The sequence below is a fragment of the Nannospalax galili genome, unplaced genomic scaffold, assembly GCF_000622305.1.
Source record: "Nannospalax galili isolate Female #2095 unplaced genomic scaffold, S.galili_v1.0 scaffold220, whole genome shotgun sequence".
Lineage (NCBI taxonomy): Eukaryota > Metazoa > Chordata > Mammalia > Rodentia > Spalacidae > Nannospalax > Nannospalax galili.
The window spans coordinates 650,754-666,918 of NW_008347891.1; the positions used below are offsets into that span (position 1 = coordinate 650,754).

At 38.9% G+C, this 16,165-nt stretch overlaps 1 protein-coding gene across 2 annotated transcripts in view; it reads right to left on the bottom strand.

Moving 5' to 3' along the window:
* Positions 1 to 16,165, bottom strand: part of Dner (delta/notch like EGF repeat containing) — a 384,891-nt gene that overhangs the window by 70,389 nt on the left and 298,337 nt on the right. For both annotated transcript variants that reach the window (XM_008844457.3, XM_029568995.1), the window contains exon 8: positions 1,900 to 2,124. In XM_008844457.3, the coding sequence (XP_008842679.1) occupies positions 1,900 to 2,124 (225 nt within the window). The remainder of the gene's footprint in view (positions 1 to 1,899; positions 2,125 to 16,165) is intronic.

Here is a 16,165-nt window from a genome sequence, read left to right on the forward strand (position 1 = left end):
CTTCACCCTTGGGGTAGAGAGTCACATACCACCACGATAATACATGTCAAGTAAGGACTGGGATGAATTGTAAGTAATGCATTGTTAAGTGATTCCATCATTATGCAAACATCATGTGTTCTTGTACAAGCTAAAATGGCTAGGATATCCAGACACTATTTAATCCTACGGACCACTGTTGTATGGCATCTGTTATGGACAAAAACATCCCTATGAGGTACATGACTGTATCCTCTTGTGAAGATGATGAAAGTGATATTGTGGGTGATTTGGGGACTTTGGGAAGGGAAACTCAGTTCCTGAAGAGAGATGGAGATGCACAGAGCAGGTATCCCACAACCAGGGCAGAGCCAGGAGTTAATGAAACCAAGTGTTAGTTACCCATATGGTTAGAGACACATGTGGGGATTTGTGCTAGGAAGTCATCTAAAGACAGCTCATGCAAGGATGGAGATGTGGGTAGACTAGAAATGAGAGAAAAGGGGCTGGATGTGCATGCTTTTTAGACCACACCAGTAGGTTAGGAAGACACAATTTGGGACCAGTCATCACTCTGAGGTCTGGGTTTCAAAACTTCTGCAACTAAAAAACCAGCATTATGCAGGGCGTGGTGGCACACGCCTTTAATCCCAGCACTTGGGGGGAAGAGGCAGGCAGATCTTTGTGAGTTCGAGGCCAGCCTGGTCTACATAGTGAGTTCCAGGACAGCTGGAGCTACAGGGAGACCCTGTCTCAAAAACAAACAAACAAACAAACAAAAAACCCAGCATTATAAATGCAAAGACTTTTGGAAAATAAATGATGGAGCTACTGAATATTTACAGAAGTCAGAGATATAGCACTGTGTGCACAGAGTAAGAATAGTAATAGATGAGTCAGCTATGAACGGACTGCATTGTGCTTTTTATAGACATTAAAAGGGAAAAACCCATTTAACATAAGTACATATTAGCAAAATATATGCCACACAGTAAAAGCTCTGGAATGACCTAGAGTAATTGTTAAAAGTAAATTGTGTTAGAAGATTTATTCCATTTTAACTCTATTTTTACTTTTTGTATTTTCCATTTTTCCTATAATGAATGTAATTGCCTATGGTAAAAAAAAAAATGGCATTTTTTAAACCCTATAAAGATTAAGTCCAGGGGCTAGAGAGATGGCTTAGTGGTTAAGAGTACTGACTGCTCTCGCAGAGGACCTGGATTCGATTCCCAAGCACAACCATCCTTAACTCCAGATGCAGGGGATCTGACACCTTCTCCTGACCTCCATGGGTACTATACAGCACAGGCGCTCTTACATATATGCAGGAACTGCACTCATAAAATAATGAAGTATTTTAAAAGATTAAGTGTGCTGGATAGCTTTAATGTCAACTTGACATACCTGAGTAGAGGGAGCCTCAAGTGGGGAATTGCCTCCATAGGACTGGCCTGTGCCCATGTCTGTGGGGCACCTTCTTGATTTTTGAGTGATGTGGGAGGGCCCAGTCCACTGTGGGTGGTGCCACCCCTGGGCAGGTGGGCCTGTGTTGCATAAGAAAGCAGGCTGAGCAGGGGTCAGGGGAGCAAGTCAGTAAGCAGCATTCCTCCATGGCCTGTGCTCCAGCTCCTGCCTCCAGGTTCCTGCCCTGAGTTCCTACCTTGGGCTCCCTGATGAACTGTGACCCGGGAGATGTAAGACAAACCCTTTCCTCCCCAAGTTGGTAGTGGTCAGAGTGTTTTGTCACAGCAATGGAGAAACAAAGTAGAACAATAAGTCTAAAGATAAAGCATGTCATAAATGAGTAAAATTAGCATCTATTTATATCATGTCCTATAGACAGACATTTCCTCAGATGCAAAAGAAAAACTAACAGCCTTTTGCAAAAAGACTTACAGTCTCCAAAGGAGGACCAACCTGGATCACAGAGGCATTTGTAGCTGGTGCCCACACTTCGGCATGTGCCGTGAGCACACGGGCTAAGGGCACAGAAGTCAACAAGCTCGGCACAGGTGGGCCCTGTGAAGCCTGGGCTGCAACCACAGGTGAAGTGTAGTCCATCCGCATAGCAAGTACCATTGCTCTGGCATGGGGACGACATGCAGGGATCCACCTTTTCTTCACAAGCAGAGCCAAAGTATCCTGAAAGAAAACACAGGGGGCCTTAAAATCGCAGAACAGGGCCAGAGGTGTAGTTCTACTGGTAGAGTGCTTTCTAGCAGACACAGAGCCTTGGTTTTACTCACCAGCACTGCATAAAGTAAGTGTGGCGGTGCACGACTGTAATCTCAGCACTACACTCAAGATATGGAGGCTAGAGGATTAGAAATTCAAGGTCATCCTCAAATACATATCACATTTGGGGACAGCTTGGAATATGTGAGGCCCTATTGAAATAATTAACTGACTAATTAAAATTTAAAGCATGGTTGTATATATCTAATTCAGATATATCATAACCCAATAAGGTCAGTATAGTTGTTTCTCTTAGCTTTGGTAACCATGAGTTAAAATATTAAAACCTGTGTTTAAAGTTTAAAAACCTGTATTTCTTGTTGAAATATAAAATAAATGACTGTTCAGAGGTATACAATATGTGTATATGTACACATGACGAGTGTATGTTATATGTATGTGTTTGTATACTCTAAAAAGATGTCAAAGATGCTGGATGTGGTGGCACATGCCTTTAATCCCAGCACTCAGGAAGCAGAAGCAGGCAGATTTCTGTGAGATCAAGGCCAGTCTGGTCTACATAGCAAGTTTCAGGCCAGCTGACAGTACAAAGAGACCCTGTCTCAAAAAAGGAAAAAAATAAAAAGCCAAAAATAAGTAGATGATTTCCTAGGGGAATAACACAGAATTCTAAGCGTGAAAAAGTAAACCATATAAAATAGTAAGCCATGAAAAGCCAAGAGTCATGGCGCGTACCTTTAGTCCCAGCACTCGGGAGGCAGAGGCTGGTAGATCTCTATGAGATAGAGGACAGCCTGGTCTACATAGTGAGTTCCAGACCAGCTGTGACCACAAGGAGACCCTGTCTCAAAAGGACAAAAAATAAAAATAAAAGTAAGCAACAAAAACACCACCTCAGCTGTCTTTTTTCTGCTGCCTCTGTTTAGTTTTTTGTATACATACAATACCTTTAAGTGATCATTTCTAAATTATAATCCATTCTTCCACAGTATACAATTCAATGTTTTAGTGACTTTATTCAGCTGTGCAATTATCAGCACAGTCCATTTTGAAATATTTCCTTCAACCCAATGGATCAAATATATGTACATGAAAATCTTTTTAAATACTTTCTTTATTACTTTTATTTTATATGCATGAGTGTATTGCCTGCATGTACGTGAGTGCACCCGTGTCGTGCAATGCCGCAGAGGTCAGAAGAGGGCTTCGGATTCCCCTGGAACTGGAGTTAAGGACGGTTTGTAGCCACCATGTGGGTGCTGGGAATCGAACCCAGGTCCTCTGCAAGAGCAGTCAGTGCTCTTAACTGCTGAGCCATTTCTCCAGCCCAAAAATCTATTTTTAATAATATATGTTATGCTGATGGATAAGCAAGAGATAACGTCTGTCCTTACAGTGAATGCCGTTTGGGAATAAAAAGTCACCAAGTACCAGCATGTGACACAGCATGAGTGAGTCACCAAAGCATGATGCCAAGAACAAAGGCAGATTTGGAAGAACACACGGTGTATCTTGCCGCAGATTAGAAATGCCCAGAAACAGAAGACCTGCAATAGGAAAGTAGATCCTGGGGGTGGGGGAAGGAGAAGGACTGACGGCAGCGGACCCAAGTGGTCCCCTGGGTTGAAGGAAAATAGTCTAAATAGAGTGTGCTGAGAACTGCACAACTGTGTGGCTTTACCATAAAACTGAATTGCACACTCCAGGAGAAAGAGTTGGAATCCAAAATTATACACTTAAATAAATGTTATGAGATAATATTAGGTTTTAAATTTGGTTATTGGATAGGTGATGTGCGATTCAGCATTTCTCAAGATTAAATTCTACATACATGCATGTGTAGATCTGTGCATTCATTGAGCCATACAGGTGTGTATATGTACCAGTGATAAACCTAAACTTCTTTTAATATTTTAAAATATATTCTTATTGGCTCTTTGAGAATTTCATATGATATATTTTGATCATATTCAGACCCCCTCCTAGAGTAATTTGAAAGTTGGACATGGTGGTGGCAAATGCCTTTAACCCTGGAACTCTGGAGGCAGAGGCAGGTGTATTTCTGTGAGATTGAGGGCAGCCTGGTCTATATAGTGAGTTCCAGGCCAGCTGGAGTTACAGGGAGACCTTGTCTCCAGAAACAACAATAAAAAGTAGTAATTTATTTTTAAAAGACTATTTAAATTTTAGAGATAAAAGTCAAATAGTTTTGCTCATGTGCTCTTCCTTCAATATTTCCCTTTACTTTTCATATTTGTGTCAGAGTTTATATTACATTCACAGAGATTTCCTTAGCAATACTGACCATTTTTTAGTTATTGTTAAGGATATAGTGAATATATAAAAACAACAAAAATAGTCTCCAGATTTAATTATCTGAAGCACCACTCACAAATTGGCATAATTGGTTTGGAATTATTCTGAGCAGAAGTAGAAAAAAAATCCAATGATATTCAACATTTTATAAACCTCTTGGTAGTCTTTAAATTTTAGAAATCAAACTAAAGATGTATCATGCAATCAGTTTTGATCATACTTGAATTCTCCAAAGAATCCTTTAGCAGCCTAGAGTGGAATATTTTTCTATCATTTCATGTATTCCGTTTTACTCTGATTAAAAAGAAGATCCTTAAACACTTACCAACACACAACAGTGCTATAAATGATCCTTACTTAACAAGTTCTTTGCAAAAACTAAAACTATTTCAAATGTTTTAGAATAAAATTAATTGTTCTAATTTGTGCCTAGGAAATGCAAAGTGACCATTTGAAATATTAAAAGTCCAATTTTCCTCTTGTGTATGACAGTAATAAACATAATTCAATCTTTTTTTAAAATCTGAAGCAATACATTTGGGAAATGAATTGACCAAATCAACCCACAAGTTGTGTTCAGCTGGATAGAGGCTCAAAGTTTTTATCTTATAACTTAAAAAAAAAAGGAAAGATGGAAATTTCTACCATAGCAGTAGAGCTGAAAAACGAGTTTAGTAGAGTTGTAGGATTGAAGTTAACATACAAACTCAATATCATTTTTATGAGCAATAACTTCCAAAGAAAGAATTCATGAAAGCAATTCTACACAATACCTACAAGAAAAGGAAAAAAAAATGCCTTGAACTAAAATTTAACCAGGGAAATGAAAGACATTCACAATTAAAATTACAAAACATTAATGAAATGGAAAAACACCAAAGAATGGAAAAATCTCCCATGTTTATGAATTAGAATACTGTTAAAATGTCTGTGCTACCCAAAGTAACTTACTAGTTCAATGGGATCCCCATAAAATATTAATAAAATTCTTGACATAACAACAAGAAGAAAATTTGTTTCAGAAACATATGGGAACACAAAAGACCCTAAATAGACAAAGCAATCTAGAACCTAGTGAGCAAAGTTGGAGGCATCACAACACGTGACTTCAAGAAACACTACAGGTTCATAGTAATCAAAACAACATGGCACTTGTATTTGTAACCCAACAGAACAGAACAGAGCCCCAGGAATAAAGCCATATATCTGCAGCCAATTGATTGTTAACAAAGGCACTGAACATACCTTAGAGAAATGGCATCCTCCTTAATCAGTGATGCCAAGAAAACTGGATATCCACATGCAGAACACTGAAACGTAACCGCCTATCTCTTCCCTACCAAAACTCAACTCAAAATGAGTCATAGACGTAAAGATAAGACCTAGAATTATGACACCGGCCAAAGAAAACACTGAGGAAAAACAGTTCAAGACACCAGTATAGGCAATGATTTTTCTATGACCCCAAAATACAAGAAAGCCGAAACAAATGAAATTACACTGACTTAAACAGGAAAGAAATGGCAAAGGAAACAGTTGACTAAATGAAGAGACATCTTACACAACGGGGCAAAATGTATGCCAGACATTCATTTGACAAAAGACCAATGTCCAGAATATACAAGGAAGTTAACAAATTTAACAGCAAAAAACAAGAAATCCTACTATGGGCTCTCACTAGCTCACATCTAGATAAGTATCCAATACAAAGGAAGTCAGTATATCAAGGACCTAGCTACACTTGCATGTTTATTGCAACTCTATTCATGATAGGTAAAAAGACCAGAATCAACCTAGGTGCACATCAAAAGATGAATGAAGAAGATATGTCATCTATGCACAATGGATTATTATTCCACCATATGAAATCCTATCCTTTGCATCAAAATGGATGGAAGCAGAGGATATCATGTTAAGAGAAACAAGTCAGACACAGAAAGGCAAATGCCTCATGCTTTCTCTTGTATGTGGAAGCAATTAGAGTTCACCTGCATGTGGAAAAGGGGTAACAACGGGAAGTGGCATATCATACCCAATTATAAGGACAGAATGGGTTCTCATGTTCTCATGCTCCACAGCACAGTAGGACAACTGCCATTCACTGTAACCTATCACACACACACACACACATATGTGACATATATATATATAGACATCCACCTGCCTCTGCCTCCCAAATTCCTGAGTGCTAGGATTAAAGGTGTGTGCAACCACACCCGGCACCTATCATCTATTTTATGAGCATCTAAGAGGAGGTCAAGGCTCCCAATATAAAGCAATGATAATGAGAGGGAAATGTCAATCACCCTGACTTGATCAGTGCCTGTGATATGCACCATGTGTTGAAATATCAGACTGAGACCAATTCAGATGAATAATCAAAACACATTAATGAAAAATTAAATTAAGTCAAGAAAAGGATGGGAAGTCTAATGATCTCTTTACAATAAACTTAGGCTCAAAAAAAAAAACTAATGGTCATAAGCGAGTCTTTTAGCTGAAAATACAGAAAGAGGAAATGATCACAAGATCTAGGTCCTTGAACCCTGTCCCCCGCCAACATTAAGATAAGTGAGAAGCTAACTAAAAGACTGTATTTGGAAATCAAAGACAAAATACAAATAAAAGAACTTTATACAAAAGTTAGAAGCATAAGGATTTTAAAGTGCTTAAAACTATCAAAGTGCTGGGCTGGAAAGATGGCTCAGCAGTTAAGAACACTGACTGGTCTTGCAGAAGACACAGGTTTGAATCCCATCACCCACATGGCAGCTAACAAATGTCTGTAACTCTAGTCCCAGGGGATCTGGCAGCTTCTTCTGACCTCCTCGGGCATTGCACGACACGGGTGCACTTATCTACATTCAGGCAATACATGCATACACATAAACTAAAAAAAATAATAATAAAATTTTTTTTAAAGTTTAAAACTACCAAAGTGTAAGCTAAGGACTTCATATTTTTAAAATATGGTTCCACTGGAGTCTGATTTGATGTGTAAGCACTAGATTCATAATGTGTCCCTCCAACATTCATATTTTGAAGTTCTTACTCTCAATACTCAGAAAATAGCCTTGAAAAGGGTGGTTAGGGGGTGATAGTGTATACTTGCAGTCCCAGCACTTTAGGAGGCTCAAGAAGGAAGCCAGAGATTTTTTGAGGCCAGCCTGAGCTGTATAGTAATACCCCATCTCAAAAAGCAAAGATATGATTTAAAATGGTGGTCTTAACGTGAGCATTCATCCAATCCAGTCACTGCTTTTATAAGCAGAGGAGATTAGGACACACAAACTCAAGGAAAATGTCAGAGAAGACAGAGCACATGGGCCCTAGTCAAACAGGCACCCTGAACTTCTTTCCTCGAGAACTGCTGGGGTAATCTCTGTCATTTAAGCCACCTAGTTCACGGTGTTATGTTATGGGTGCCAAGTAAACTCATGCAAACAAGATCACAATGAGACAGGGAAGCCAGGGTTAGAGTCTCTGGATGTGAATTTTGTATGTACCATCCATGAGCAACCTGTGACCATAGGAAGATCCCATTGCCCCAATCTTCCCCTACCTCACCTGGAAAACAAGACTGGAATTGTTTTTATGATGAAGTCATTGTGGGCTTTAAATACATGTTATCAAACTTCCTAGAACAGTTCCTAATCCAGTACTAGATGAATGCATGCATGCATGTGTGCGCTAAGGTTGGAGCTCTAACAGCAAGAGCTAGTCTCTACTAGAAGCTGTTCCATGCCAGTCAAGTAGGTCAGACCCATTACATGAATCATTCCATTTAACCTCACTGTAATGATAGGATTAAGAACTATTAGTAACCCTACTTACAGATGGGGAAAAATGTGAAGCAACATGCTCAAGTCTATTCAGTTAATACAGCACAGGACTGAGATGTCAAGTCCGTGGTCCAAACCCATGGCCATACTATTCTGCTAAACTGTGCAGAAGAGATGCACATGGTCACATGAACAAAATACCATGATGACAGGCATAACAAGGACTTCTGCTTTGTTTGTGACTCAGTGAATGAAGAAACAGGAAACACAGTGAACAATTTAAAATAAAAGGAAAAATGAATTTTAGAGATGTGATCTCTCATTTCTTGATGATATACTCACCCATAAACATTAATATAATCCAAAAGTATAGTCCAGTGGAAAGGAAAATACACAAGAAAGACGAACAGAGGGTCAAGACTTTGAGGACAGCTAATCTCTCAACAAGGCCAAAAGGAATGGGGACAGAACATGAAGATGGAGACATTGGTTCAAGGCCAGATCACCCACGGTCTCCCTCATCACAGTCAGCTGTTTGCATTCCATTCTGAGGCCATGGACGTAGCATCTGCCATCATTTGAGTTTTTATATCTTTAACTACAGGAAATGAGGAGAAAGAATTACAAGACGTTCAAGCCAAAAGCAGCAAACCAGTTGCTGACCAGAGTAAGGTGTCAGTGAAGACCAACTCATAGAAGTAAGGATAAAGAATGTATGATAGATTGGAGAATGATTTTACAAACAATATTGTCAATCCAGCAGCCAGAAGGACTAGAAAATAAGACAGAGTTTAGTGACCCAATGTAATGGGAGTCAAAAACTTTAATACCAACAGAAGTCAGGTAGATAATGTTGACGAGGAATATGGGCCAGGTATGAGACAATACAAAGTTGCAGGGCCTGTGCTACAAAGTATGTCCCTTCCCACACAGATGACCATCCCGCCTGCAGTCAAACTGAAATTCAAGGTCACTTGTTAGGTCTTTTGACTTTTCAAACAAAGTCTCAAATCCAGATTGTTATTTGAACCTTTCTTATTTAGAGTGTTAATAGACAAATAATTTCCCTAGTAAATAAACCATGTCCTGGGCATGATGTTTGTAATTTTTCAGTGACACTTCAGGTTAAGGAGTACAGGCTTTAGAAACAAAAATAACTGTGTTCAATTACCACCTCTGCCCACTAAACTATGGGACCCAGGGCTAGCACTGAATCACTGACTTCTGCTTTGCATTGAGTCAAATACCAATATTAATATGCACTGTTTATATTTATTATGGAGCTCAGGTGTAAGCACTTGCCACAGCAACTCTCTACTAGTGTTTGTTAACAAGCAGCTAAATTTGTATGACTGCTGAGAACTATGTGGATGGCACTGGTACCCTTTGCAGTGGAAAATACAAGACTCCTCTAGGTCTAGGTTATCAGTTCACCACTGTGGATGTTGAGATGCTTTGGCAGTCTTCAGCAGTGAGGTCTGCTCAGGACAAAGGGATAATTAGAGACATGGATCTGGAATCTTATTTGTATAGGTGGAAACTGAATTCACAGACACTACCACTTGGAGCAAGTGAAAAGAGAGAAGCAAGTTCAAGGCTGGACTGTTGGATGGCTGAAACGTTCAGGCAGAAAAGGAAGAGAAAGCAGGAAGCAGGTGCTTTGACCTAAAAACTCTGCCTTTCCTTCTATTGCCTAAGCCACTGTTATCTCGCAGTCCCAAGACATCCTTATGTAAATGACTCACATCTTGTTCAGTCACCCCCTAAATGACTTCCTAAGAGAAACAAGGACAGGATTTCATAACACAAGGAATGAAAAGCAAAAAAATAAAGGGGTTGGAAGGGAGTCTCCATCTCCTCCCAGCTGTCTGACCTTGGACGAGGTGCTTAATCATTTTTGGTTCAATCTCTTTACCTATAAAATAATGCAGGCTCCTACTATGTAAGACTGAATAGATGGCATATAGTGCTCAGTTCATGTTGGATTAGATTCCCTTTAAGCTGTGAGTCTGTGAATCCTCATTTTGTGCACACAGATTCTGTGGTGAGACAAACTGGAAGGAAGCTGGCCTGTTAGGCAATCTCCGGAACATGATCAAATTTCACATTTGTCAGAGTTCCCTAGAGCTTGTCCCTGGACATGTCTAAGGGTGTTTTCTGGAATCAAGAGGTAGTCACAAGGCTCTTTGAACTCATGCACAGTTACTGGGCCACCCTGTGAGGAAGGCAAATTGGGAGGGCTCTTGGGACCACAGCTGTGGGAAGAGGTTAAGAAGGAGCTCTGTAAGAACATCTCTTCATAGGCTCGATGGGAAATCTGTGTGCTTGTTGATGCAAGTGTTTATATGTACCAAGCACTGCTCCAAGGGTTTTACTATATTGACTCATTTAACACTTATATAGGTCCTGTGAGCATTGTTTCCTCATCTTCAAATGGGGATGTAGGCACCAGAGGATGAAATAATTTCCCCAAAAGCACACAAAAGGTAAAGTCAGATTTGAACCCAAGATTCTCAAGCCAAGCTCTGCTGTAACACTCAATAACTGTGTGTATGGCAAGGAAGCCACTGAGAAAAGGGCACCAGTATCTGTCTAAACTCCCACTGACAAATGTGGCAGAAGCCGCTGCTTGTCCTGGTGTGCATCACCATAGAACTTCTGCTCACACAGCTATACAAAGTAATGACTGTGCTTAACAGCCTCTGCTGCAGCTATGTATCAACCTGTGATTCCATTCTGTGAGATTCAAGTGAAAATGTCACATCTGAGAAGCTTCCTTAAGAAAGCGTTGGCTGTACCCTTTGCTTTCACTACTTTATCTTTCTGTCCTTCTCACCATCCTGACCAGCGATACTACAGCTGAGTTCTTCCTAAATTTGGTGGAAATTATCAACCCATGAACAAAATACTCAGTGAACTACAAGAAGGATAAATTAAAAGAAACACACAGGAGGAAAACATCACAGTCAAACTGCTGAAAATCAAAAAGTAAGAGAAAATATTAAAAGTTAAGATATATCTAATCAGATAAAAATTGTATTAAATATAAATGGACTAGCACACCAAAATAAAAGACAGGGATCCTCAGATTGTATTAGAAAGAGAAAGTTCTAACTGTATGTCCTCTAAAAAAACATGCTATCAATATAAAATGCATAAACTGAAGGCAGAAAAGATGGGGGAAACATATAACAAGAATAAGAAAGGTAAGGTGTTCATAGTTAGTGCCAGGCCAGCAGAGTATGCATATCAGATTTTATTTCATCAAGACACTATTAGACATGAAGCGGATGCAAAATACAAAAAGTAGGCAATTCATCAGGAAGATTTAACTGTGCTAAATGTGCATGTACCTAATAAGATAGTTTCAAATACATGAAAGAAAAAAACTGCCAGAAACCATCAGAGAAAGATCACTTTTTTTGGTAACTTAGAGAAAAAATTGACAGAATCAGTTAGTATATACAAGATTTGAAAATGATATTCCTTTCATAATCATTTGATACAAATCAATCATTTTAATAGGTATGGGAAAAACATTAGACAAATTTCATCACCCATTCATTATTTTTAAAAGGAAAAAACTCTCAAACTAAAATAGAAGTTAATTTCATCTATAATTATAGGCCACGTACAAAAAACTTATAGATAACATCATGTTTAACATACAATAATGAATATTTCTCCCTATGATAGAGAACAAGGGAAGGGTTCTACTTTCAACACCTACATCCAGCACTTTACTGAAGATCCTTTATATGCAAAAGGCAAGCAGAAAACACAAAAATGGAAAAGGGGACTCTATTATTTAGCAATCTATGGGTTTATTCAAAGAAAATCAAAGGAAAATATAATAAAAATCATGAACTATAAGTAAATTTAGCAAACTATCAGAATATAAAGCAATGTATTAAAATTATATTTCTAGACACTAGTAATAAGAACTAAAAATGAAGAATTTTAAATGATCTGGGCATGATGGTGCATACTTTTAAACCCAACACTCAGGCAGAGGTTAGAGGATCTCTGTGAGTTCAAGCCTATCCTCGTCTCCATAGTGAGTCCAGGCCAGAGCTACAAGGTGAGAAGTACTCTCAAATATATATGTATATATATGAAAGGTAAATGGCATTTAAAATATTATCAATAAAACAAAATAGAAAAAAATAGATTAATAAGAGATGTCTTCATTGAAAAAAACATAAAATAGATTAATAAAAGATGTCTTCATTGAAAACTATAAAATATTACCTAGAGAAATTAAAACCATGCAAATAAAATGAATAGCTATATTATGTCTATGGATATAAAATATTTGATATTTTTAAGACGTAAATTCTCCCAAACTCCTTTACTGTGATAGCAATTATTTGAAGCATGTGCTATTTGAAATGAAATCAAATTCTCATTGATAAACCATGTCAGTATAATCAACTAGTTCTTATATTTCTCAGCTTCCTTATTTGTAAAAGATGGAAGGCTTCCAGAAGGTTTGAAGGCTTGATGCTAGGGAGCTAGTCTAGGAACATTCAACTAGCAAATGTTGAAAGTAAAATTCAAACTGAGACCCATCTGACTGAAATCTGTTCTCTTAGGTCCCATGCTGTATGCTGCCTCACAGTGGAGAGTTTGGATAAAAGCACTTGGCAAGTTGAAAGTACTAAGCACAAAAAACTATGGTTGAGCCAGTCATGGAGGTGCATGCTTGCAATCCCAGTACTTAGGAGGCTGAGGCAGGAAGTCTGCAAGCTCAAGGCCAGCCTGAATTAGAACACATAGTGAGTTCCAGGACAGCACAGCTTAATTCAGTGAAGCCCTGTCTCAAAAACAAACAAAAATTCAAACTCAAAGACCAGAAAAAGGGAAAAAAAGAAATTATGGTTGAATGAATTTAACCCATCACTATCCTAAATTGCACAGCTTCAATTATTTTTAGAAACCCAAAATTCGTGGCAATTACCAATTTTGAGCTCTACATTTACATACATGTCTTGAGCCTGATTTGCCCATTGACTCTCTGTATTTCCAACATCATGTGGAAGATATTTCCCATACACTTATGAAACTTGAGCGTTGAGAATACAGATGTGCCACAATGCCTTATAAAATCAAAAGCTATCTTTAAAATGATACAGGCATCAAATTAAGAACAATTTGCTGATCAAGGGAAAGCACTGGCTAATCTATGGTCCTTTGCATGTTGTAAGTATGTTTGTGTATAATTTCTGAAATTTTGAACCCAATCAGCTTGTAAGCATGGCACTGATCACAGAAAGTTTGAGTGTTACAAATGGTTTCAAGCACTAAAAATTAAACTATGGCTCTGACAAGAAACCATGTATATAATATTATGGGAGGCTGATTTCCCCATGTAAAAAAAATAAATGTCTGTGGCTCAAGGCTAAGGCAAAGCTTGGTATAAATGTCATCTGTAGTCAAGACTCAGTCAGAACACATCTCATTGTTGTAAGAAGCAATCTCATTCACCCACTCTCATCACTCGCTGTCATTAAAACTGATGTGTCTGGTGTCAAATTGATGAAGAATGGACTTGTGATGGTTAAGTTTCATTGTCAATGTGACTGGATTTGGAATCACCTAGGAGACATACTTCAGAGTGTAGCTGTGAGGGGTGCTTCCAGGGGAGGTCAAGTGAGGAGGGAAGACCTACTATGAAAATGGGCTAAGAAGCCAGACTAAATAAAAGGGGAAAAGGAGCTGGAAATCCTGTTGAACATCCCACAGTGCATGCATGGAGGTCAGAGAACAACTTGTAGAAGTCAGTTCTGGGGCTGGAGAGATGGCTCAGCGGTTAAGAACACTGGTTGTTCTTGCAGAAAACCTGGGTTCGAATCCCAGCACCCATGTGGCAGCTAACAACTGTCCATAGCTCCAGTCCCAGGGGATCCGACAGCCTCTTCTGACCTCTGCAGGCATTGCATGACACAGGTGCACTTACCTACATACAGGGAATAAATACACATACACATAAAATAACAATAGTAATAATAATAATAATAATAAAGAATTCAGTTCTCTCCTTCCCCAGAATGTGGATTCTGGGGTTTGAACTCAGGTCATCAAACTTGGCTTGTAAGCACCTTTACCCCTTAACCATCTGCCTAGCCAGTTCCTCATACTTTGGAGTTTGGATGGACTGCGAATGTGTTTCAACTCAAGAGCACTACAGTTTGTTTTTCAGTGCTCTTGTATTTATACAATAACTAATTTGGTTTCTGCAAGGAGAGTTTTTGAAGTAATTTACTTTTACAGGTTATTATTGATAGACTTACCAGTTGAAACATTCCAAGAATTATGTTACTAAAAGAGAAACCTTCCCAAAGACTATTTATAATAATTTCTTTTAGAGTTACAACAAGATGTGGGAATGGGACAAAACAGAGAGGTTCCAGTATTGGAGATGAGGTCAAAGCTGTGTAATGTATATCTGTATAAAGACACTAAAAGCATGAAAGAAGAAGGAGTTTTAGATACTTCTCTCATCGCTGTGACAAAACACATAACAGAAGCAATTTAGGGAAACAATTTAGGGAAGAACTCATTGTGGAACCTGGTTTCAAAGGGTTCAGTCCATTAAGACGTGGCAATGGGGGGCTAAGAGACAGCCAGCCACACTGTACCCAGTCAGGAGGCAGAGAGATGCTAGCTGATGGCCGCCAGGCTCTCCAGCTCCTTTCCCCTTTTTATTGAGTCTAGGTTCCCAGCCCATATTCAGGATGGGTCTTCCCTCATGTATACACCATGCATCTGTGCACCCCCCCCACACACAAAACAAACAATTTTTTTCTTCCTGGTTAATAACTTTATTCTTCATTTAGTCATCCAGTGTTGTTATGACTATAAAACAGTTCGGGTTTGTTTGTTTGTTTGTTTGTTTGTTTTTTCTTTTTTTAAAATTTTTACAAAAACTTCATTGAGAATTTCATACATGCATATAAGGTGTTTTGATCAAATCCATGCCCATTCCCTCCTCTCCAACATTCCCCCCTCTGAAGAGGTAGCCCTAAAATCTTTTAAGGATTAGATACAAGCTCCCAAATACTTTTGACATTTTTGAACTTGGAACAGAGTATGTTGCTAACAGGCCCAAGGACATTATGACTTTTAGCCAAGAAACTGGCTACAATTCTTTAGGGCCTTTTATGCTAACTGCCTAGCCAATTCCTACCTCCTATTCTTATCACGCCATCCTCTGAAGGGGTTTCCCAAATTGCCAATAGGGAATAGGGACGCCAACTGCTCTGGCTTCTTCCATGCTGAACAGGGATGCAGGGTGAGGCAATTGGGGTACCCCTTCAGTGGGGTCATCTAAAAGACTCCCAAATTGTATAACTTTTGTCTGTAAGGGGAAAAGAAAGTCCTTGAATCATGAATGGGAGATGTGAAAGAGAAGAAAAGGCAAGAGTAATTAGCATTACAAGTTCTAGACAGGGAACTAGAAAAAAGTTAGAACAAATGTTCACATGAGAGTCCATTGGAGTTTCTTGACAAGGGCTTCCAAAAGCATCCCTCTATTGGGTTCCTCCTCAATTTTCTTTTGTCTTCCAAGGCTGGACTAGTTGGCTGGGAAGAGAGGCTGGATATTCAAGTGAGGGTCCAGTGACCCTGCCTGGCACTCCTTTAATGAATGAGCACAACCATCGACAAGCCCAATTGTGATTATGTTTAGCGATCAGGCTCAGCCAAAGTCCTGATGATGATAGTTATTGCATGAAGAAGGGACTGCTGTATATCATCATCTTATTAAAATTACCTGGAATTTAAAAGGATTTGGTGCTAGGAGCCACATATGAGGGAGAACATACATCATTTATTTTTCTGAGTCTGTGCTACTTCACTTAGTATAACAGTTTCTAGATCCATCCATT